This window comes from Bacillus rossius, chromosome 17 (assembly GCF_032445375.1).
Source record: "Bacillus rossius redtenbacheri isolate Brsri chromosome 17, Brsri_v3, whole genome shotgun sequence".
Classification (NCBI taxonomy): domain Eukaryota; kingdom Metazoa; phylum Arthropoda; class Insecta; order Phasmatodea; family Bacillidae; genus Bacillus; species Bacillus rossius.
Genome location: NC_086344.1, coordinates 37,026,940 through 37,050,578, shown reverse-complemented (window position 1 = coordinate 37,050,578; position 23,639 = coordinate 37,026,940). Strand labels below are relative to the sequence as shown.

At 40.9% G+C, this 23,639-nt stretch overlaps 1 protein-coding gene across 7 annotated transcripts in view; it reads right to left on the bottom strand.

The window, feature by feature from the left end:
• The window catches only part of LOC134540806 (neurobeachin), a 987,386-nt gene that overhangs the window by 5,448 nt on the left and 958,299 nt on the right, over positions 1–23,639 (bottom strand). For all 7 annotated transcript variants that reach the window (XM_063383739.1, XM_063383741.1, XM_063383738.1 and 4 more), the window contains 11 exons: positions 19,632–19,772; positions 18,478–18,597; positions 15,035–15,187; positions 14,008–14,080; positions 13,240–13,334; positions 11,772–11,861; positions 8,859–9,117; positions 7,698–7,865; positions 4,711–4,974; positions 1,869–2,065; positions 323–474 (listed from right to left, as the gene is read on the bottom strand). In XM_063383739.1, coding sequence (XP_063239809.1) covers positions 323–474; positions 1,869–2,065; positions 4,711–4,974; positions 7,698–7,865; positions 8,859–9,117; positions 11,772–11,861; positions 13,240–13,334; positions 14,008–14,080; positions 15,035–15,187; positions 18,478–18,597; positions 19,632–19,772 — 1,712 coding nt within the window. The remainder of the gene's footprint in view (positions 1–322; positions 475–1,868; positions 2,066–4,710; positions 4,975–7,697; positions 7,866–8,858; positions 9,118–11,771; positions 11,862–13,239; positions 13,335–14,007; positions 14,081–15,034; positions 15,188–18,477; positions 18,598–19,631; positions 19,773–23,639) is intronic.

The following is a 23,639-nucleotide window of genomic DNA, read 5'->3' as shown; positions in this document are numbered from 1 at the left end:
TTCCAGATTCAGCACACATTGACATGGTCAGGGGTGCAACAACTAAATTTCCAAAGGGGTGGGCAATGTACCTTTTTATAAAGAATCATCGATCCCCTCCTATTGAAGCAGGAGGGGGTCCCGGGGGGTTCTCCCCCGGGAAAAATTTGTATTTCAAGGTGGAAAATGGTGCTATTTAAGCAGTTTTATTATCTGCAAATTGATTACACAGCACTTTCTTTGCCCCCGCCTCAAGGTTTCAGAGGGGGGTGGGGGGTGGGGCAAAATACCCTTGCCCCTGGACGAGGTGATCAGGGTCGCACGGAACGGCGCGAGGACTCACTTCTGGTCGTGCGAGAGCGCGAGGGAGCGCACGCTGCTGTCGCAGGCGGGGAAGGCGTAGAGCAGCGCCAGGCTGAAGGTGCGCCACACCTCCACGATGCCCTTGTCTCCGCCCGTCATCAGGTACTCCCCGTCGCGACTCAGCAGCAGGCACTGGGGCAGTCACACACACGCACACCGGCTCATTCACGTCTCATCGGGGAGAGACATTTTACTAACAGCAGGCACTGGGGCGGTCACACACACACACACCGGCTCATTCTTAACACAGGAGATTCATGTCTTATTGATAGAGACATTTATTAAATAATAATGTAAATTATACGTACAGGAACATAAAACTCCTTGATGAAATGCTTATGAACACAAATTTGTATCATTAATATTCACGATAAAAAAAATGCTTTTTTATTACCTGAGCACATCTCTAGTATTTATCCCTCTTTTTTCATAGTGTAAAAATGTCTCTCTTCAGTAAGTAGAGACCTGCAAAATTCGCGGATTCACTCGGTGACAGGCTAGAATTCGAACACATATACCTCGTAGATAATTTTGCTATTGGCTTGCCGTTCATCTGGACGAATCTCAACCAGTTATAAACCCCTCAACCCAAAGAAGGGATCGAATCACGGACGAACCGGCTGAGACGACTCACAAGTCGGCAGCCAATGAACTTGCGTTATTTGCCCGAGTGTACAGGGGTATGCGCAGTCTATCCTGAAGGCCATCGAAACTGCGAATTTTGCAGGTCTCTACTTATTGAAGAGAGACATTTTTACACTACGAAAAAAGAGGGATAAACACTAGAGATGTGCTCCTAAATTTTAAAACTTTAGTGGTTGATTTTGAATACTGGCCCACGTAAATAAAAAGCATTTATTTATTGTGAATATTAATGATACAAATTTGTGTTCACAAACATTTTATCAAGGAGTTTTATGTTCCTGTACATATCATTTACATTATTATTTACTAAATAAATAAATCAGGATGAACGTTCACCATGTTGATTGAATTTCATTATAATTTATCTGGATTATTTTTACTAAAAATCAAAATACCTCAGTGTTGTAAATCCAAAAGAAGTACATATAACTTCTCACGTGCGTACATAAGTAGAGACCGGAAAAATTCGCGGATTCATTTCGAGATACACTGAAATTCAAACACGTGTGCAATTCTGCTGGTTCAGCTATCAGCTCGAAGTTTAACTGGAGCTCTCCGGGCCAATGAGAGACCAGTATCGACCAAAGAAGCGTCGAATCACAAGCTACCCAGTGGAGACGCCTCACAATTTAGCACCCAATGAACACGCGTGTTCACTTGAGATGCGCAGAGGATAATGGAGGCTATCCCAGAGGTCATTGAATCAGCGAATTTTTCCCGGTCCCCATACATAAGCAAACACAATTTTTTTTTTAAAATTGTGGGGTTCGACTAATTGTTCATGAACCAATAAGGAGGGTCCCAACACACTTATATAACCCGAGACCCTGCGTGGCGCTTCGTGAGCCACAGTCCATCTCGTCGAGGGACCGGGCAGTCACCTGCAAGTTGTCGTTGTGGGACTCGTGCCGCAGCCGCTTGCCGTTGACGGTGAAGGCGGCGACGCGGCCGCGCTCGTAGTTGACCACGATGACGCCCTCGCGCGACATCGCGATGTTCTCCGGCGACGCGAAGCCGGCCGGCGGCTCCAGGGAGCGCAGCAGGTCTCCGAACGTCGTGTGCACCAGCACCGGTCCGTCTGTCGATCACACACACACGCATATACCTGCTGCACGCCCTCAAGTAGTAGGTAGTCGGTGTTTGAATTGATAAGTCACATGTTATATTTTGTATTATACATTTTTCTGTATATAGTAAATGTATTCGCCAGAGGTGCCCATCCCCCCCAAACACTATGACTCACCCCCCCCCCCCCCCCAACCTAATGATGCACCCCCCCCCCCCCCCAAAATATTTTATGCCATTTTCTCAATTATTTTATAATATAATACTTTTTTAGTATTATATTTTTATCAAATTTTGCATTAATTAAAACTGATTTTCTAATAATAATTTTGGTCACATCAGGTAATACTTCCATCCTGAACCGACAGATGCCAAACTGCTTTTGTTGAGGAAAGTGCGGGGTTGCCAATTTGATTTACAAGATCCCTTTCAATTATCAAAGCACCAGAAACGTATTGTCACATTAGAAGCTATAATTATGTAAATAATATATACATATTTCTCGTCTTTTAACAACCTCCCCCCCTCCTGAAATTTTAATGACGCAGTCTGCGTCGTTACCCCCCCCCCCCCTTGTGGGCACCCCTGTATTCACTGAGGTTTAATATTTATGTAATTAACGTGTCATGTTATCTTGTCCTTTTGGCATTCACGTCATTTCTGTTTTCATGTTCTGTGTTTATCCCGTGCTGTCTGTATTCTTTATTGTGATAGTGTTCGTTTTTACTTGTTTTGTGTCTTGCCCACCTCTATAAAGTCTCAAGACTGTCGGTGGGCATGTAACAAATTTAAATAAATAAATAAAAAATAATTCAAAATAAATGTTACCATAGTAAAGGCATCTGCCAATACTATTTTTTTTTCCATTCATACCAAGCTTTAAAAGACACTGAATTTTTTTTAACTGATACATTAAAATATAAAAAGAGGAATATACATGGAACCATAACAAAGAGATGTAAACTATAGGAAAATTCAAAAACCTGGCATACAGTAAGTTTTTTAAGTCTGAAAATATGGAAGTTAGTATAAAATAGAGTATTATTTGCCAATTTAAATCAAAATCACCGATTTGTGAATAATATTAAAGAAAACAAATATACAATTCTCAATCAACCATCTTAGCCGCGCACATGTTACATTTTTTTCACCTTCAATAATTATATTTTGAATGAGTAACACAATGAATTTTAAAAAGATGAGCAGTATTTTAATACAATTCCTTGTCCAAACCCCGGGATTTAGCATTATTTTTAAACCTTTTCACTTTTATCAAAGTAATCTCATTAAATAGTTTAAAACATAATTGGCGTATATTTATCAGGCTCTGCGTTATTTTAATAAATTCCACATTAAATATTGTGTCCGAGTTTAGTAACATAAATGTATATGCAACATTAGAACACATGACGAGGTTAGATGTTAAACATCACTGGCAAGTACTAAAAAACATTCTTACAATTTTTTCTAAGGTCATAAAATATTGTTTTTGACAGTATTATCTTAGTTTTATTCATTTTTAAAGAAAAAAATATTAATTTTAAACACAATTATTATCTCTGTTTTGGTGAAATAAGTATCATAAAACATTTACGTGTCATATTGGTTCAATAATTAGTTATCTTTAAGAATAAACAGAATTCACAAAAAAAAAAGTGCGCAAAGTCCACACACGGCAGAAGTGAAACTTCATGCTGATTATATTATTTTCTTTGGCTGAGGTCACAGGTCAAAACAAATATATGCAAGTAAGTGAGCGTAAATTAGGTATGCTAAGTCCCCCTGCTGTCTACAAAAGTTCCCCCACCACAAGCTCGAAAATTGCGACCTCCCTCAGCAATGAAGTTCCAATTAAAAAAAAAAAAAAAAATTTTTGGTTGTCTGTAAAGTCGGTTTACGGACGATAGTTTAACGTGACAACAAAATAGCAGAACATTGATGAAATGATCGCACACTTTTATGACTAAAATTGAGTCATCACTATTTTGTATGGATACAAAGAAGGAGTGAAATTAAATCTACAATTTAATATATAGATTTACTTTTACACATGTTTGCTATTTAACTTCTTCCAATCCGTGTTATTCTGTTAAGGATAGGACGATGACGGGAAAAAGAAGGTAAACGAACGGGAGTGTTTTCAAGTTTGACGTACCTCGGAAAATGTCAAATCGACGGTTGTTCCAAATCGAGTGGAAGAGAGATAGATGCGGCGCAAGCGTACAATGAGCGTAACGGGACAATGGGTAATCCTTTCTCGTGCGTGCAGCCGGCGTTCATCGATTTATTAGACGTTGTCACGTCAAAAAAATAAACAAAAACCCCAAAACCTTCATGGTGTGTAAACGTAGTAACCTCATCAGTCCCCAAGTTATGTACACCAAAAAACATTGTACCATGGTTGTCTTGAGTAAAACAGTGTTAGTTTTGAGATGGGGAAGAGTGAGGTTTTGCATATAATCGAAAAACTTAAACAAGTGATATTTTCCAGCTTTTGCTTTAATACCATACAGTCACTGTTATATGACGTTGTAGTCACTGTTACAAAATACATCAAAATGACACCATCTTACATCACGCACTTTCTAACTGTCATGGGTGCCAACTACTACACCCGTAACAGTCGCTTTTTTTTTTTTTGCCTGAGAAGGAACTCACCCTGCGAGCCGGACACGACGAGCCCCAGCTCCGCCGAGATGACGACGCTCGCCACGGGCTGCTGGTGGCCCGTGAGCGTGGCGCGCGGCGTGGGCGCCTCCCCCTCGCCCACGATGGTCTGCGTGCGCGCGTTCCAGTGCCACAGCAGCACGGTGCAGTCGGCCGAGCCCGACGCCACGTAGCAGTCCGAGGTGACGTTGCACTCGGAGCGCGACAGGCACGTCACCACGCCGTAGTGCCCGAACACGATCTGCACTATCTTGGCTGCATGGGGGGAAAAACACGCCTTGCGTCCGTCAATTGCAACATTAGAACACATGACGAGGTTAGATGTTACTTTTTTAAATTTTTTCTATGGTCATAAAATATTGTTTTTGACAGTATTATCATAGTTTTATACATTTTTAAAGAAAAAAAATATTAATTATTATCACTGTTTTGGTGAAATAAGTATCATAGCCCCACAACAACCAGCTGTCTCCAAACGTTCCTGTCGTGAATATAGACCAGCGACGTCAAGATTTTTTTAATTGTTTTAATTGTTTGAGTGGTTGACAGCTTTAGCCCACAACCAGAACTATATCATTTGAATCGTCATCAAATCTCTAAATGTAAATTAACGCCCATGCCTTACCCCGGGACTCGAACCCAGAACCCCTCGCACCGTGAAACCAGTGTGCACCCGACCACGCTGCAGAGGTCGGCTGTCCGTTGAACAGTGTCCCGGTAAGGCTGTAAGTATTGTAGGATGTTGGCTCAAAAGTCTCAATTGAAGAGCGAATCAAACATGCGCGAATACTGCTTTGTCGTTTTCTCGCTTGCAGTCTGAAAGAATGGCTCTCTCCCCAATTAGTGGAAGGTGAACCTGTGAACTTTATTCGGCAACAGGATGGAGTCCCTCCCCATTGTAATCTCTCTGTACGAGATTGGTTGAACGTCCAAGTGCGTGGCCGTTGGATTGGTCGTGATGGTCGAGACGACAGAGCTCTTTTTCCGCTGGCCTCCGCGTTCACCTGACATAATGCCATGCCATTTTTTTTTTCCTCTGGGGCTTTATAGAAGATCACGTCTGCGTTTTGCCGTTACCTGATGATGTGACATAGTTGAGACACAGAATTGATGACGGTATTGCTTCCGTTACTCTGGACGTGTTAACCAAAGTGTTGGAAGAATTGAAGGTGCACATACTAAACTTTTTTTTTTTTTTACAAAAGACTACGTTAAGTTGATCGTCAAATTGATGTATGATTTGTTGCAAATAGTCTAATATTAAACTGTTATAATATGCCATCGAAACTGAGACATCCTGTATTTTTCTAATCAAACTTTAACATACGGTGAATTTATTTTTTCACACTTCACAGGAGTCTATGAATAACTGATCCAAAATGCAGTAAAATAAAAAAAAGAGTAAACCAGTAAATTTAAGTCTGAAAGTTTTTTTTTCTTGATTGGGTTACATACATAATATTAATAATTTTTAAATCAAAATCATTAATTATTTGTTAAATGCAAAACAATCTTGACTCATTTATGTAAATTCTTTTTGTTTTTAATGTGTTCGACATGGTGTAGGCCTATCTATTGGTAGCAAATAATTTGAAATGAAATATCAAATTACTCACGAATATAAAATATTTTTCGAGTACTAGCTAAACTAAACACACGGGAATTACTAATACGAAGGTATAACCAGGGCAGTCAAGAAATACTAAGAACCCAGTGGCTCCCTGACTTCCCTAATTACTGAGGATGGTATTCCAAGAAGTCCGGGTCCCTAATTACTGAGGATGGTATTCCAAGAAGTCCGGGTAAGGTAGCGAAGCACTGCCATATTTCAGGCCGTTTCCACATCGAATACCAGTGAGCAAACAGAACTGCAACCATTTTAATAAACGATGCCCTGGACGAAGTTATACACACTGTTTCCAACACACTCTAATGGACGTTTGGCAACCATCGATACAATTTTTATTGAAAAAAATCCTAGAGATGGAATTAAATGATTATTTTTTAAGTTGTAAATATTTCTTTTTATGACCACTAAAATGTATGTAAACAATGTATTCTAGGATAGTTTCGTTTGGCACACCAACACGCTTGGTATGTACTCTGATAATCACAAAAATGACTATACATGAGTTAATGGCATCAGACGCGGGTCCCCCATTTGGGTGAAATCAACGAAAAAGTGAGCTCCGTGCATGCACGGAATTCGGGCAACAGATAGAACACTGAAATCCATTCTCTAAAAATAAGGGACTGGCCATGTACTATCGTGCACTTGGAATACCTGCATTAAGATACAATACTTCAAATATCACAATTAAAAAATATATATTTTTAAGACTACACATTACCGAGGCCATCACTGTAAATGTGAACTGAGTGTACTGCATAACTTGTCTATTAGTAGGTGCACGTATTTTCGCGAACATTTTAGAGACTAGCTGAGAGTTAAAACACTGCAGCATCCTCTGTGCTTCGTGATTGAGTGAGTTTATTCAAGGTACATTAGTGATGGGTCAAATACCAATCGTCTCGAACCCAAATCCCAAAGAGTACCAAGAATATACCCCTTTAATTAAAATCTAGGTGTCAAGTGTCAAAAATAAAATAATTGAAATGAAAATTAGTAACTATGGTTTTTGAAAAAATGTCCACTGGTAAAAACAATTAAAACATTTAAATGTAAAGTGGATATTATAAATGGTTAGCTTTCGAAAAAAAAGTCTGGTTATGAATCCAAAACTATTAAAGTTACTTTGAATGCCCTTGGAAGTTTAAGCTCACCAAAATAATTTTTTTTTGTCACTGTTTCAGCTGTAGATTAAACTATTTAAGTTTCTGCCAAATCTCTGAAGCATCAGTGAATACGAGTATCACATCTCGAGTTCAGTGGAAGCACTGGCACCTCTTGGGAGGATTCGGAAAGGAAGCAACAGAAAGATGGATCCAGGAGGCCGGTACTCGGACGAGCGACGCACCGGTCTCGGTGGAGAACACGCGGAAGCTGTTGTCCCAGAAGCCGCAGGCGACCAGGAAGCGGCTGTCCACGGTCGTCACGAAGCAGTTGGAGCGGATGCGCAGCTTCTGGCTGAAGTTGTCGCCGAGGTGCCGTCGCTGCGCCGAGTTGGCGCTGTTGCCCGTCTGGGCTGCGAAGCAAAGAGCGTCAGCCGCTCAACTCGCACACGACACACAGCGGTGCAATCTCAGAGAAACCCCTTCATCTGGGCTCTTAAGGGTCTGTCTCACACAATAATTTGGTATTTCACAAATTTCATAACTAACACAGGACAACACAAACATCAAATATGATGACAGACACATGGAAAACATACTAAAATAACAAAAAAAAAAGAAACAGAATAATTAGCATCATAATTTTCGATCAGTTTAATAATTCAATTAAAATAAAATTATATATAGGTCTACATAATATAGTTAATTTACTGAACAAAATAAATAATACAAAATGTCTTTAATTGGAATTTCATAAATTTTTACAACCTAACTTATTTATGTTTGGTCACAAAATCTCATTACCAGATTTTTACGAAACTGTATTTGCCAGATTTGAAATTTCACGCGAATGATACATTTGCATATTTTATGCCTGTTCGATAAAAAGCTGGTGATGCAAAAGAGTTAAAAACGATCAAGTCACAGGACAATACCACTTGAATAGCTGTACTAAGTACGAGAATGAGCCTTAATAATTAAAGAACTTATATCTCTTACTGTTCCGACCTGTTGTGTATATAGTTTGAGCATTTTTAGCGTAGTGTATAGACTCTGAACATTTTTAAACTTCCCGCCCTGCAGGGCATTGTGGGTTGGTCACTCTGGAGTGGCGAGTAAGTAGGTTGGTGCACCTGCGCACAGGAAGAGGACAGTCTGATAATCAACATGGTGGTGAGTGGACGTTGGTTACTATCGCGACTCGTTTTCAATCGAACCATAGTTGTGTTAAAATGTTGCATCCGCTAATTATTTCAGTCCACATCTCTTTGTGTAACACGTACTTTATGAATTAGAAAATATGTGATTCAAATCACGACTTTTGTTTCAGGTAGGAAAAGTTTGCATTCTGTGTAAAAAAAATTCTATTTGGAGACTTGCAGGGGATGAAAGGAAGGGGCACTCACACAGCACGGGGTCCATGGACAGGGGCAGGTTGGCGGCGGGCGACTGCGGCGCCTCCGCGTAGCTGGGAGACTGCACGGACGCGGCGTAGCTCGAGTTCCAGCGGTTCACGGCGAACTGCTGGCCCGTCGTCACCGTCACCACCGAGGGGAGCGGCAGCTGGGGGTAGGTGTTGGCCGAGATGTGGCACACGGGCGAGTTCGACACGAACTTCATGGTCATGCACACGTCGTCCGGGATGCTCGAGAACATCATGGGCGACTGCAAACACAACAACAAACATCCGGTCCACCTCATTAATAGATGGTAAAAAATGGCGTGTAGCTGTGTCATGGACACAGCCGTGTATGTTATAGGAATATATATATTCACTGTAACTATTTTACATTAATGTATTATATACGCAATCAATAGTTTTTGAATAGAGCTGACAATTTAAACTCAAACAAACGTCGTAGCTTCTCCGAGTTACAAGTTATACTAAATGGAAATCTCGAAACGCAGCAAAATGACGGTGCTTCCCCCTCCACCGTCTGCGATGCGTCACAGTCCTCACTTAGCGTAACGAATTCTTTGAACCTTTAGCTATCCGGTGGTGTAGTTAAATTTCGTGATGGAGATGATAGATGTGTAGCTGCAAAACCGAACAGTATCCCCCGATTTTGTCATCATTCGTTTTTTGAATTGCCTCCCATTATGGAAGCAATTTTAAAGACATATCAATGTCAAAAAGGGCATAGCAGTGAGTGATGTGACTGTCTTTACTAAAACTGATAGCATGCTGTCATGATATCAAGAGAACAGGAGGGGGTCCGCCCCCCCCCCCCCCCCTTTTTGAAATAAAGTAAACCCTCACTATGAAAAAGGGGTTTATAAACATAGTAAGTCAAAACAGTTATTTTATGGAAAACTTCCTGCATATTGGTCAAAAGACGGGCAGCATACAACATACGAGCACCGTATCCAGAGATGACTTGTGTCGGTTAAACTCTCAAACCACGCGGACCGACCCCTGTGAATTTCCACTGGCCCTCCTAGCGAATCCTTCAGATCTGCACCTCTGTATATGATTTAATATTTATAGAATGCTACACTGATGGTTTCTCTACTGTAAAAAATGTAATCGGCTTCCAAACCACTGCAAGACCACAAAAAATTAATACAGATATCCTCTTGTAGTCACAGTCAGTAAAAATACATATTGAACCAAGTATAATCATACTTGTAACAAAATGACCTGAAATTTAAAAAAAAAAAAAACTCAGTCTTATAGTAGCAAGAACTTTTAGTACTTTTACTTTCAGCCACGTTCCTTCACTTTTAGTGTACACTGCGGTTTTTCGACAGCGATATTGCAAAAAATGGCTGAACACGCCTTACAGTATTTTACGTGTAAAACCCTGTCTCAATACATGGCAGGGTGCATGAGACCACAACTTACTGCAGACTTGAGGCCAAAGCAAAGACACCCCACAATATTTGTCGACCTAAGCTGGACTCACTATTATCCATCAACAAGCCGAATTATCTACAATTACCTGCACATCCGTAATGATATCTTTCTACTTGGATGCGGCCCACTGAATATTAAGGCTTAAATTGTTGATAAAAATTCTCTTGTAAAGGTTTACCATCGAAGTAAGCTTAACAGTTAAAAAAATATTAAAACAAACTCTAAAATATTTATTTAAATACATTTTCAAGCTACTGTGAATTATTATTTATTTTGATGTGACGTCTAATAAATCGATGAACGCCGGCTGCACGCATGAACAAGTGTCCCGTTACGCTCATTGTACGCTTGTGCCGCATCTATCTCTCTTCCACTCGATTGGAACAACAATCGATTGATTTGACTTTTTCGAGGCACATTAAACTTGAAACACTCCCATTCGTTTCCTAGTTTTCCTATCATCGTCCTATCCTTAACAGAATAACACAGATTGGAAGAAGTTAAATAGCAAACATGTATAAAAGTTATAGTTAAAATAATAAACATATTTGAAATTGAATTAATGAGTGCAAATAAAAGTAAATTTATCAATTAAATTGTAGATTTCATTTCACTCCTTCTTTGTATCCATACAAAATAGTGATGATTCAATTTTATTCTTAAAAGTATGCAATCATTTCATCAATGTTTTGTTATGACCGACTTTACAGACAACCAATTTTTGTTTTGAATATCAAGCTTAAAAAGTGTTCATACACAAGTTAAAAAAACATAATATGGAAGCAGCTAAACAATGAACTTTCAGGCATTTTTGAGGTTATAATTCCATCTGTCCGACAGTCAAAAGTTAAAGTTTGACTAGAGACCGGAAAAAATTCGCGGGTTCATTTCGCGATAGGCTAAAATACAAATAGTTATACCTCGGTGCCGCCTCTGCTATTGGCTCACAACTCACCCGGATGACTCTGGGCCAGTGAGAAACACACGACCAAAGCTTTATCGAATCACAGGCTGCTACGATGGGACGTCTCACAATACAGCAGCCAATCAGTGGGTGGCATTTGACAGAGTGTACGTAGAACTACACAGAGAGAAAGGTTTGTTTGCCTTAACAAAATACTTGTTTATATATGGCGAAATAAATATAGTTTATTAATTCAAACAAATATTTTGTAGTAGGAAATATTCTGTTGGTTCAACAAAATGATTTTGTCAACTCAAAAGTATATTTGGTTAAATGTAACAAATTTAATTTTTGTTACTTACCGAGTTTGGTTAAACCACCAAAATATTTTGTTCCACCGAGTAAATATTTGTTTCGCCATATATAAACAAATATTTGTTTGATTCAAACAAACCTTTTTCTCTGTGTATGGAGTTCATCCTACAGGTCATTGAACCCGCGAAATTTTTCCGGTCCCTAGTTATGACGGACGGAACGGCGGCAGGCGACGGAACGTACCAGGTGCATGGCGGAGCTCCGTGGCGGGTGGGGCTCCATGAGCAGCTGTGAGGGCGTCTGCCCGAAGTTGCGCACCTGGTTCTCGATCGCCTGCGGGGGACAGCGAGGAACGCAAACATTCACCATCACTTCCCGAACAACACGCACAAGGGTCGAGTACACATCACCCAGCCTGATGCTCCTTCCTCCATTTTTGCACCATTACGTACCTCCCCTACCAACCAACTGCCTCTATATCTTCGCTAGCGATGAGCGTGTGACCCACAAGAGGCACATATAAAATCTGCGTTTTGTGCTCGTAATCACGTAACAATGTATTGTGACAACCCTTAAATAAACCTTTGCGTGGGGGGAAAACAAATTGGGTATGTGGCCGCCAAAAATGTAGGAAGATAAAACTTTGCATTCTTATAATTCAACGGAAAAAATGAAACTAAACAATAAAGAACACCGTCACGTGCAAAAAATGTGCAGCCGAAGGACGGTCCGAATGTGTTTGTCGTCTTGTCCCCAGCAGCAGCGGTCCGCAGGACAAAGTGTGTCGCAGGGTGATGAAGAATGCAGCACTATAGCGTCACCCCACTAACGCTTGCTTTAGAGTGAGGAGTGGGGCGCTCGATACCCATTCCTCTTCCAACTCCCCGCACTTCTCGCTATGCTGTAACGAGTCGTCGCCTGTAAAGATGTCTCACTGCAGTATTTGCCTGACGATGGGCAAACTAACTAAACGTCATCTGTCCGCTGGTTACCCAACTACAGCTCCTGAGAGTGTAAGGAGGTTAGGCCCTGACCTACCCTCAACATTGATTCTTGTAACGTGGGGGTTTTGAGAATATAAAAAATATGTATTCTTGTGTTATGTTTGATTTTGCAATATTTTTCTATGCATTCCTTAGATTTTATTTTTCTTTGGTGACTTCTGGCAGAGGTAATTATAAATTCAAGACTAAGCTGCATTTTGGGAAGAATGAGTAAGGAAGGGCCACCCAGCTAGCGCCAAGAGGTGTTTAAAAGTGTTAACCTAGTTAGCTGTGATTGGCCAAGTGACGTTTCACTTTATTTGGGAGAAAATTGCTGTAGGGCTACCGCCATATTGTGCCGGAACTATTTCTTTATAGGTTGCCAGAAGTTATTGTAAGCTGTTACATAACGGTAAAGTCAATGAATTTGTGGTTTTAAATCTTGTATCTTTTTTTGTTAAGCTTATGTTACTTTGAAGTATATGTTTGGTTGAAGTAAGTGCAAATATTGACCGCGGAAGGATATGTAACTTTGTCTTTGGAGAGAGAGGCTTGTAACGGTGAATTGGAAGGAGCTGTGAAAATAAAGTTTTTCTTTGTAGTTGGGCGTTATTAAATTTATTACTGGAGAGTTACCCACTACCAGAGGGAAAATGTGAAAGAGGGGTGAACAGTGCGAGGGAGGGGGGAGATGAACAGCGCCAGGGAAGGAACAAGCGTGGGCTCACCTCTCTCATCACGGGGTCCGTGATGGTGTCCATATCGACGCTGCCCTCGTACGTCAGGTAGTAGAACACGTTCGTGGCACGCACGGCTTCCGGACCTGAAGTGAAACCACCACCGCCCCGTTTCAGGCGTTGTCACAAACAGGAACATAAATTACAGCTACAATACTCATACCGATAGCAGCTTCTGTAACCCATGTTCACTCCCGTAGGAGTCAAGCCCGGACTTCACAAGTGGGCGAACGTGATGAACACTGCCGTAACCAGTGAGTTTTCTGGGAGTACTCCCATTTGTTCATTCTCATCGTCTTTAATGATGCGGATGCCAACGAGAAGTTAAGCTCTAATTCATATGAGTAAATGGATAAAATCTCAACTTTCTTTCCATAAAATTAAAAAAAAGTATGTCAATATTTAACTAAATAAACCCACCTTGAAGAAATCAACACATGTTTTTTTTAATTTTATCAAGAAGCCATTTATTTATTGCACAGGAGAATTTCATTTTGGGGGTGGGGAGAGATTAGAAACACTTTTCCTGCTGTTTGATATAAAATTCTTTCCAGTTCCAGGCTTATGAAATTTGTGTGTTCTTGATAAAGCTTCATGAAAGAGGAAATGTTGGGGGTTTGTTTTTGATACTCACCACACAAAATACAAATTGTCTGTTTATCTTTTCACGACTGGCCCTCAGTATATTAACGATGGTCATCGCTGCACCGTGTAATTCTCTTACTCCCTGGACGGCAGGGAGAGCAAATAGCGACTCACCTCGCTGCTTGTAGCCGAAGACCAGGTCAATCCACTGGTGCAGCTGACAGGACACGAACTCCGACTCCAGCGCCTGGAATGCAACGAGACGCGTGCTCAACCAGCGGACTACCGACATCGTCGTCCGTCGCTGCGCCCCACACAGCCCAATATGTCGCTCCCCCAACCCGTCTACATGGCATTTAAACTTCCCGCCAGCGACGTGAGTGTGTTATAGCACCAAGAACTACCGCAAGACGGCGCGATCAAGTCAGGGTAATAAATAATAATTAATATTGTAAACCTTGTTTTTGATCATCAGCATAACCTCGATTATCCAGGTATTTGGTTAAACAGGTTCTCAATTAAAAATTAAACATATTTTGGGGGGAAGGGGGGAACCAATGCTGCGAAGTAGAAAACTGTGTCTTTTAGGTCATTACAAATTATTACATTCATACATATTTTAAAAATTAATAATCAGTGTCAGTAATATTTGAACAATTGTTTTGTATAAATTACTTACAAACTTTTGCTATATTGTATACCCTAAATACATTTGAATTTGATTATCCACGCTGACCTTCGCCCCCCCCCCCCCCCCCAATAACTGGTTAATCAATGTTCTACTGTACATGTTATTTCACGGACTCCTAAATTTGCTACAATCACGTTACCCTAATTCACCACTTCGCCGCAATGAACCAGGACTCACTGAAGGCCATTTAGAACATTATTAAATACTTTTTGTAAGCTTGGAAGAAACTCAACACTCAAGATACACAGACGATGCCGCAGGGGTTGTTTGTTTCAATTTAATTCCATGAAAACGGGAGTGTTGTGTATCAAATGAATGAAATAATTTAACAAAATTGATGTTGCTTTATTTTTTGACGTGAATTCGTTGGAACATCTTACTTGACAGTCGGGTGGCCAAGCCAAACAAATTGCGACGCCAAAAACCAAAAATTTTTCTGCATTCTGCGAGGTAGATGGCTGAGGCACTGCACCTCGTTCGGGAGGGCGGGAGGACGAGAGGGCGACCCACCATGCGGTTGATGCGGACGAACTCCTCCGGGGAGGAGCACCAGCCCGGCAGCTCCACGTCGCCCACGGCCGTGCCGTCCTCCTGCTGGCCCAGGCGGTAGCGGTTCGTGTTCACGAACATCTCCGGCAGGAAGAAGAACTCCGGGATCAGCTCCTGCGGCACGGCACACGCGTCGCGTCGCTGCAGCCACGATCGGGTCTCTCGTCAAATTAAGGCAAATGTGACTGCTTCAAGCAGGGCCGGATTCAGGGGAGGGCAACCGGGGCGAAAGCCCCGGGTCCTCCACAAACGGACTATGGAAAAGACCAATCTCCGGAACTATTTTACGACCAAATTCTCGCAGATCAAAATTTCAGAGCTACATTTCCAAACCTTGAAATTGCATTGAGAATGTGTTTGGTTTCGATGGTTTCAAATTGCACTGGAGAGCGCTCATTTTCAAAAATGAAAATTATAAAAAAATAGGCTCCGAACCACGATGGGACAAAATCGTTTATCGAAGCTTTCTCTCCTGAGCAGTGAAAGCGATTTACTACGGGCATTGGATTTCAGCGAAATCACCAACGATTTTTCGGCGAAAAAAAGCTCGGAAGGTTCCGTTCATTAACACTATAATTTAATTTCATATAATTCTTGTCTCCGATTATATTTATGTATGGTTTTTTTAAATACTAAGAGAATCTACTTGATTTCACAATAAATTATTTATTGGAAAACTCGACTGAAAAAAAATTGTTAATTTTATTTGTAAAATAATTTGGGGCCAGGGGGCCTCCGCTCCTCTGTTGCCACGAGGCCTCCAGACCTCTGAATCCGGGCCTGGCTTCAAGGAATCTCTCTAAACGACTGTAATTTCGATTCAACACACATTTCTCTGAAATGTACCGTGTGTAATACCATGAGGACAGAAGATGAAGGAACAAACAATGATGTGCTTTACTTCAATCATCCATCACGATGGCATCCAAATAAAACAATAAACAGGTCCTAAATAAATATAACGATGGCCACACCAAATGGTAAAATAAAAATAAAAAGTTTTATTGCATTATCAATGATGTAGTATGTACCTTGTTAACAGTATTTTAAATCAGACCAAACTGTTTCACGTGCGTTAAGTTTGCAATTAATTTTGTAAAGCGACCATCTCGAGAAAAATTAAGTAGGTTCAAAAGCATTCTGTGTCCACTCTTCACCAAAACTTTATCAGGGGGTCCGCAAAAACTTACAGAATTCTCAGACTTGTCCTGGACTTTGATAACTTCCAACTGACCAAAACATAAAATATTTCAATTGATAACAAGCAAAACTAATTTCTGCGCTCCTAATAAAGATGGCCGTACTGACTTGCAGATTCTTCAATGCTGTGAGAAAACTGTTTACACACTAACAAAAACTATGGAACCCATGGAAGAAGTATTTCTCATCATAGACATAATTCAGTCTCACGTGCCAAAACACACTCTGCGCACAAACAAATATAATATGCATTGTACCAACAAGGATGGATCCACACATTAAAAAAAAAAAAAAAGAAGAATCACTACCGTCCACACAACCAGTGTGAAACAGGATCACAATTGAAATCTTACTGTCAACTTTAGCCAATTAAAATCCGTGCTCTGTTGTTAGTAAAATAACACTAACTAAACTAACAAATGATAATCCAGTGACATCTGACCAGTAGGTTGTGTAAACAGTGTTCGAATATTTAAATTAATTTGAGCTAACAATTCTAACCATGAAACATTTTTTAAAATTTGTTTACATTATTGCTAGTAACTTTTTCTAAGTGATACCATTCATTTATATTTAAAGCAGGAACTAACCTGAGCATTGTAATTAATTTCGTACACATAACCTACTATAATTTAAAATTGTTTTTTTTTATTTTTTATGTTGCTGTCACACTATCAAATGTTTGTTCCCAAACTATATATGACAAAAGAATTGGAAGGGTAATACTTGACAAAAAATTACCTCCATGAAAATAATCTCAAATATGTTTAAAATCATGTCACACTATTAAAGTTTATTTTTAGTTTGAGCTATCTCAAAATTTGGAAATATAATATCATGTTGAAAATAAAGAATGTATCACATCTTTTAAACATTAATAAATTTTACTCCCAATAATATTTTTATTTAATGAAAAGAAATTGATCAGTGATTTTTTTAAATGTCATAGAAACAATATATCCTTTTCACATAAAATTATTTAAGTTATTCCACTTTTATAAATTCTTTAATCATTCATGTGCTCTTTGCCATTTTAAAGATTCACTGTGATGGAAATGGAAGCATTTTCGCTGGACATGATTCTGATTGATCGATCCACCCCAACAAACCAAAGTATTTCAGAACTAGTCATACATGCAAAATAATTTATGGAAACTCCAGTCATCCAACTTGTCAAACAAACATGGCTGTGCTGGTGACGTTATAACAAGCCAACATTATTTGACCAAAAATATGAGCTGTCGGAAGGGAAAGTCTTTGTAGAACCAGTTCATTAAATTTTCCTGAATTAAGATGGCGGCCAGTCTGGGGACCGGAGTTGCCCGTCTTTTCCCCCCACAAGTGAAGAGAAGATTCTTAGTCTTCATTTTATTGTAACTATTCTATCAATAAGATTATTTAATTTTATGGCAGCTGCAAGTGTTGGACTCATTTGCTGTGGATTTCCCTCAGTATGCGCGGGGAGAAGTATCCATGCACTTGCAGCGACCTCTGTTGTCGTACCCAGTGGTCATGAGACTAATCTCTGTAAATGTTCCTTTGTTCACGGATCACTTTGAAATTTCGACACAAAGTTGCATTTAAATAAGCGTGAGTTTTTTTCATATACCTATGTCACACCTATGATAGGTAAATATATATATATATTATATAATAAAAAGTGTGTGTTTGTCTTCTGTTCGTTTCGTAAAGATAAAGATAGGAAGATATAAACAAAGAGAGATACAGCAAGGTATATGTACAGATGTAGATACACGACAAGATAGATTATATGGTTAGATATATAGAGAGAGATGCTTAGTATCAGTGGTGTAGCCAGGATTTGTGTATGGGGGGGGTGTTAGAAGCATGCCCCCCCCCCCCCCCGTATTAAAGCGGGGGGTCCAGGGGTCCTCCCCCGGGGAAATTTTAGTTTTAAGGTGTAAAATAGTGCTATTTTAGCAGTTTTCGGTTCTTAAATTTAAACCAATATTGTGATGGTAAAAATATTATTATAATTAAAGATTTGGTGCTAAGGAAGGGGGGGGGGTTTGAACCCCTAAAACACCCCCCCCCCCCCGGCTACGCCCCTGCTTAGTATATGTGTAGCCGCTTAAAAAAAAAATTATTTGCTTTATCTTTTGTTTCTCTTCCAGCCATCCAAACTGGGCCACAGGAACGCGTGGCCACGAACATGGTCTCTACGACACTGCACTGGGCCGCACCTTGACGTCGGACGTGTCCCGCTGGCAGTTCTTCCAGGAGAGGCCCACGGAGGAGAACAGCCTGTTCGGGTGGTCGAACTTGCCCCCCTGCAGCGCCAGGAACTTGGTGGTGAACGGCTCCTGCAGCACACCACACACGCGCTGACCACACTTCGCCCGCGCGGCTTCCAACACGCCGGTTCTGAGAGCGTCGACCCTTCAAGGTTTCCGGTTGCCCCCTGTGGCAGGTATTCCAGGGAAATATGAAAATAAAATACTTTTTTTTTTTTTTTTTTTTTTTTTTAAAGATTTTCGCAATGGGAGTGCATGACTTGATGTAAGCTTTTGGACATACATGCTTAGCAATGGCGTATGTCCAAATGCTTACATCAAGTCAGAATAAATACAGTTACACTATTACACAATTTCATCACAGATGTACCGCTCTTTTTACTAACACAACTATAGGTATATATATTTTTTTCTCCCAAGAACTTAAGGAATGTTTCATTTAATTCAATTATAATAACATGTGACTCAGAAATTTGTACGAAAGATTTTAAATTCTTTCAGACTCCACATAAAACAGGCATATTCGAGGAATTCGCTAAAATAAATTCCACGCAAAAGATTCATTATCTCTTAACACGATACAAGCAAAAAAAAAAATTCGTTGTCTGTAAAGTCGGTTTACGGACGATAGTTTAACGTGACAACGTCATAACAAAACATTGATGAAATGATTGCATACTTTTATGAATAAAATTGAATCATCACTATTTTGTATGGATACAAAGAAGGAGCGAAATTAAATCTACAATTTAATTGACAAATTTTACTTTTATTTGCACTCATTAATTGAAACATGTTTATTACTTGAACGAACAGATTATTTCAACTATAACTGTTATACATGTTTGCTATTCAACTTCTTCCAATCTGTGTGTTATTCTGTTAAGGATAGGACGATGATAGGAAAAGTAGGAAAACGAATGGGAGTGTTTCAGGTTTAATGTGGCCTCGAAAAAGTCAGATCGATGGTTGTTCCAATCGAGTGGAAGAGGGATAGACGCGGCACAAGCGTACAAGGACACTTTTTCCGTGCGTGCAGCCGGCGTTCATCGATTCATTTAGACGTTGTCACGTGAACAAACTGGCTTGTAATGAATGCCCACCACCCGCACGAGCCAGTTCAGCACGAAGGCGGCCGTGGAGTAGTGCGTGCCGTAGTGGAAGGGCGGGATGCTCTCGTGCTCCCAGCTGGAGTAGCGCTCCTCGAAGTAGGCCCGCCGGCTGGGGTTCAGCGCTCCGATCGGCTGCAACAACACCAGGGGCAGTCCGTCACAAACTGCAACTAGTAGCACATTCACCACCAGCTGCCGTAGTACAGCTCCGTCGTTGCCGTGGGGCGACTGAATTGCTGCCCTTCAGGATTTTCCTGGCAATGGTTTGTTTTGTACAACGACTGGAAGGGCAGCCCATCAGGATTTTTCTGACAGTATTGTTTTTTCAAAGGTTGTCTGAATTGTTGCCCCTGGGATGGGCAGCCCTTCAGGATTTTTCTGACAGTGGTTAGGTTAGGTCAGGTCACTTTACAAACTAACCACTGTCAGAAAAATCCTGAAGGGCTGCCCATCCAAGGGGCAACAATTCAGACAACCTTTGAAAAAACAATACTGTCAGAAAAATCCTGATGGGCTGCCCTTCCAGTCGTTGTACAAACAAACCATTGCCAGGAAAATCCTGAAGGGCTGCCCATCCAAGGGGCAACAATTCAGACAACCTTTGAAAAAACAATACTGTCAGAAAAATCCTGATGGGCTGCCCTTCCAGTCGTTGTACAAACAAACCATTGCCAGGAAAATCCTGAAGGGCTGCCCATCCAAGGGGCAACAATTCAGACAACCTTTGAAAAAACAATACTGTCAGAAAAATCCTGATGGGCTGCCCTTCCAGTCGTTGTACAAACAAACCATTGCCAGGAAAATCCTGAAGGGCTGCCCATCCAAGGGGCAACAATTCAGACAACCTTTGAAAAAACAATACTGTCAGAAAAATCCTGATGGGCTGCCCTTCCAGTAGTTGTACAAACCATTGCCAGGAAAATCCTGAAGGGCTGCCCATCCAAGGGGCAACAATTCAGACAACCTTTGAAAAAACAATACTGTCAGAAAAATCCTGATGGGCTGCCCTTCCAGTCGTTGTACAAACAAACCATTGCCAGGAAAATCCTGAAGGGCTGCCCATCCAAGGGGCAACAATTCAGACAACCTTTGAAAAAACAATACTGTCAGAAAAATCCTGATGGGCTGCCCTTCCAGTCGTTGTACAAACAAACCATTGCCAGGAAAATCCTGAAGGGCTGCCCATCCAAGGGGCAACAATTCAGACAACCTTTGAAAAAACAATACTGTCAGAAAAATCCTGATGGGCTGCCCTTCCAGTCGTTGTACAAACAAACCATTGCCAGGAAAATCCTGAAGGGCTGCCCATCCAAGGGGCAACAATTCAGACAACCTTTGAAAAAACAATACTGTCAGAAAAATCCTGATGGGCTGCCCTTCCAGTCGTTGTACAAACAAACCATTGCCAGGAAAATCCTGAAGGGCTGCCCATCCAAGGGGCAACAATTCAGACAACCTTTGAAAAAATAATACTGTCAGAAAAATCCTGATGGGCTGCCCTTCCAGTCGTTGTACAAACAAACCATTGCCAGGAAAATCCTGAAGGGCTGCCCATCCAAGGGGCAACAATTCAGACAACCTTTGAAAAAACAATACTGTCAGAAAAATCCTGATGGGCTGCCCTTCCAGTCGTTGTACAAACAAACCATTGCCAGGAAAATCCTGAAGGGCTGCCCATCCAAGGGGCAACAATTCAGACAACCTTTGAAAAAACAATACTGTCAGAAAAATCCTGATGGGCTGCCCTTCCAGTCGTTGTACAAACAAACCATTGCCAGGAAAATCCTGAAGGGCTGCCCATCCAAGGGGCAACAATTCAGACAACCTTTGAAAAAACAATACTGTCAGAAAAATCCTGATGGGCTGCCCTTCCAGTAGTTGTACAAACAAACCATTGCCAGGAAAATCCTGAAGGGCTGCCCATCCAAGGGGCAACAATTCAGACAACCTTTGAAAAAACAATACTGTCAGAAAAATCCTGATGGGCTGCCCTTCCAGTCGTTGTACAAACAAACCATTGCCAGGAAAATCCTGAAGGGCTGCCCATCCAAGGGGCAACAATTCAGACAACCTTTGAAAAAACAATACTGTCAGAAAAATCCTGATGGGCTGCCCTTCCAGTCGTTGTACAAACAAACCATTGCCAGGAAAATCCTGAAGGGCTGCCCATCCAAGGGGCAACAATTCAGACAACCTTTGAAAAAACAATACTGTCAGAAAAATCCTGATGGGCTGCCCTTCCAGTCGTTGTACAAACAAACCATTGCCAGGAAAATCCTGAAGGGCTGCCCATCCAAGGGGCAACAATTCAGACAACCTTTGAAAAAACAATACTGTCAGAAAAATCCTGATGGGCTGCCCTTCCAGTCGTTGTACAAACAAACCATTGCCAGGAAAATCCTGAAGGGCTGCCCATCCAAGGGGCAACAATTCAGACAACCTTTGAAAAAACAATACTGTCAGAAAAATCCTGATGGGCTGCCCTTCCAGTCGTTGTACAAACAAACCATTGCCAGGAAAATCCTGAAGGGCTGCCCATCCAAGGGGCAACAATTCAGACAACCTTTGAAAAAACAATACTGTCAGAAAAATCCTGATGGGCTGCCCTTCCAGTCGTTGTACAAACAAACCATTGCCAGGAAAATCCTGAAGGGCTGCCCATCCAAGGGGCAACAATTCAGACAACCTTTGAAAAAATAATACTGTCAGAAAAATCCTGATGGGCTGCCCTTCCAGTCGTTGTACAAACAAACCATTGCCAGGAAAATTCTGAAGGGCTGCCCATCCAAGGGGCAACAATTCAGCTCCCCCGTTGCCACCAGGGTCTCCGACGTCGACGGAACAAAAATCCCTCAAGATCAACAGCAGTTGTCGTCGACAACGCCATAATTATTGAAATCTGCAGTAGTGAACTGGATATAAAGAAATCATCCTCTGAAAATATAGTATTGATAAAAAAAATTTTTACCATCAGTATCCACCGTCTCAGAACCTTAATAAATAACGTGCACCGCCATCTTTATACTGTCGATCAAACATTAATTCACTTTTAGAAAAAAAAAACTTTAAAATTCAAAAAGTGGTCGTTTACTGGACAAAGGGGGTGGAGTTTCGTGTTTATATTGAATATTTATTTAATTTTCATACATTACCAACCCTATTTACAGCATCACTCCAGTCCATTTATTATGTTATAACTATTAATTATTTGCATTAAAAATTGAAATAATTTTTTTTATTACGCCATGTAAGTATAACTTTTTAACGCACCTAGTTTTTCCTCTTATTTATTTCCCATATGTATAGCGCCAGCCTATTTAGGTATATAGGTATGTCGGCCAGGCGCTTATAAATTATTAAATACCGTAAAAACACATCTTGCAGCTAGTTTTTATTTTGCACTTGTTATTACAGAACCAAGATTAATTCTGAAAGTAAAGAACGTTTTGATGTGACGAAGCGAGCCGTCTACTGTTCATAGCGTCTCTTTGAAATGCGCCGTCGTGTTTAAGGGGCCCGCCTACCTGGGCACACATACGGTGTGCAGAGCTTCAGGAAAAACAACGCGATTTCAAAACTACTCAAGATATCCGAGTGGGGCCTGTTTACGAATAGCATTTAAGAGTTCGCTGAGGCCCGAAAAGTACTTTTAAGTTCGGATTAAGTTTTTAAACTGTATTTTTAGAAGCGTTAAAATGCCTAAAACGCGTGTTTTCAGAGTAATTTTTAGGCATAAAACAATCAGTACAAATTCTTGAAAGCACTTAAGGGGCTTGCATAACACCTTTATCTTCATTTCTCCGCCATATAATGTTACGGTCACCGCTCAAATTTCATAGTTATCCTGTGACGACGAGACGAATGCGCGCCAGTTCAGAGCCTTGCGCTTAGAGGCTATACCGCGCTGGAAGCACCAGCGAGCGTCGCGCTTATCATCCCGCCTCACTAACACACATACACCCCTGACGAGGCGGGCCCCTTAACGAACATTCACGACGG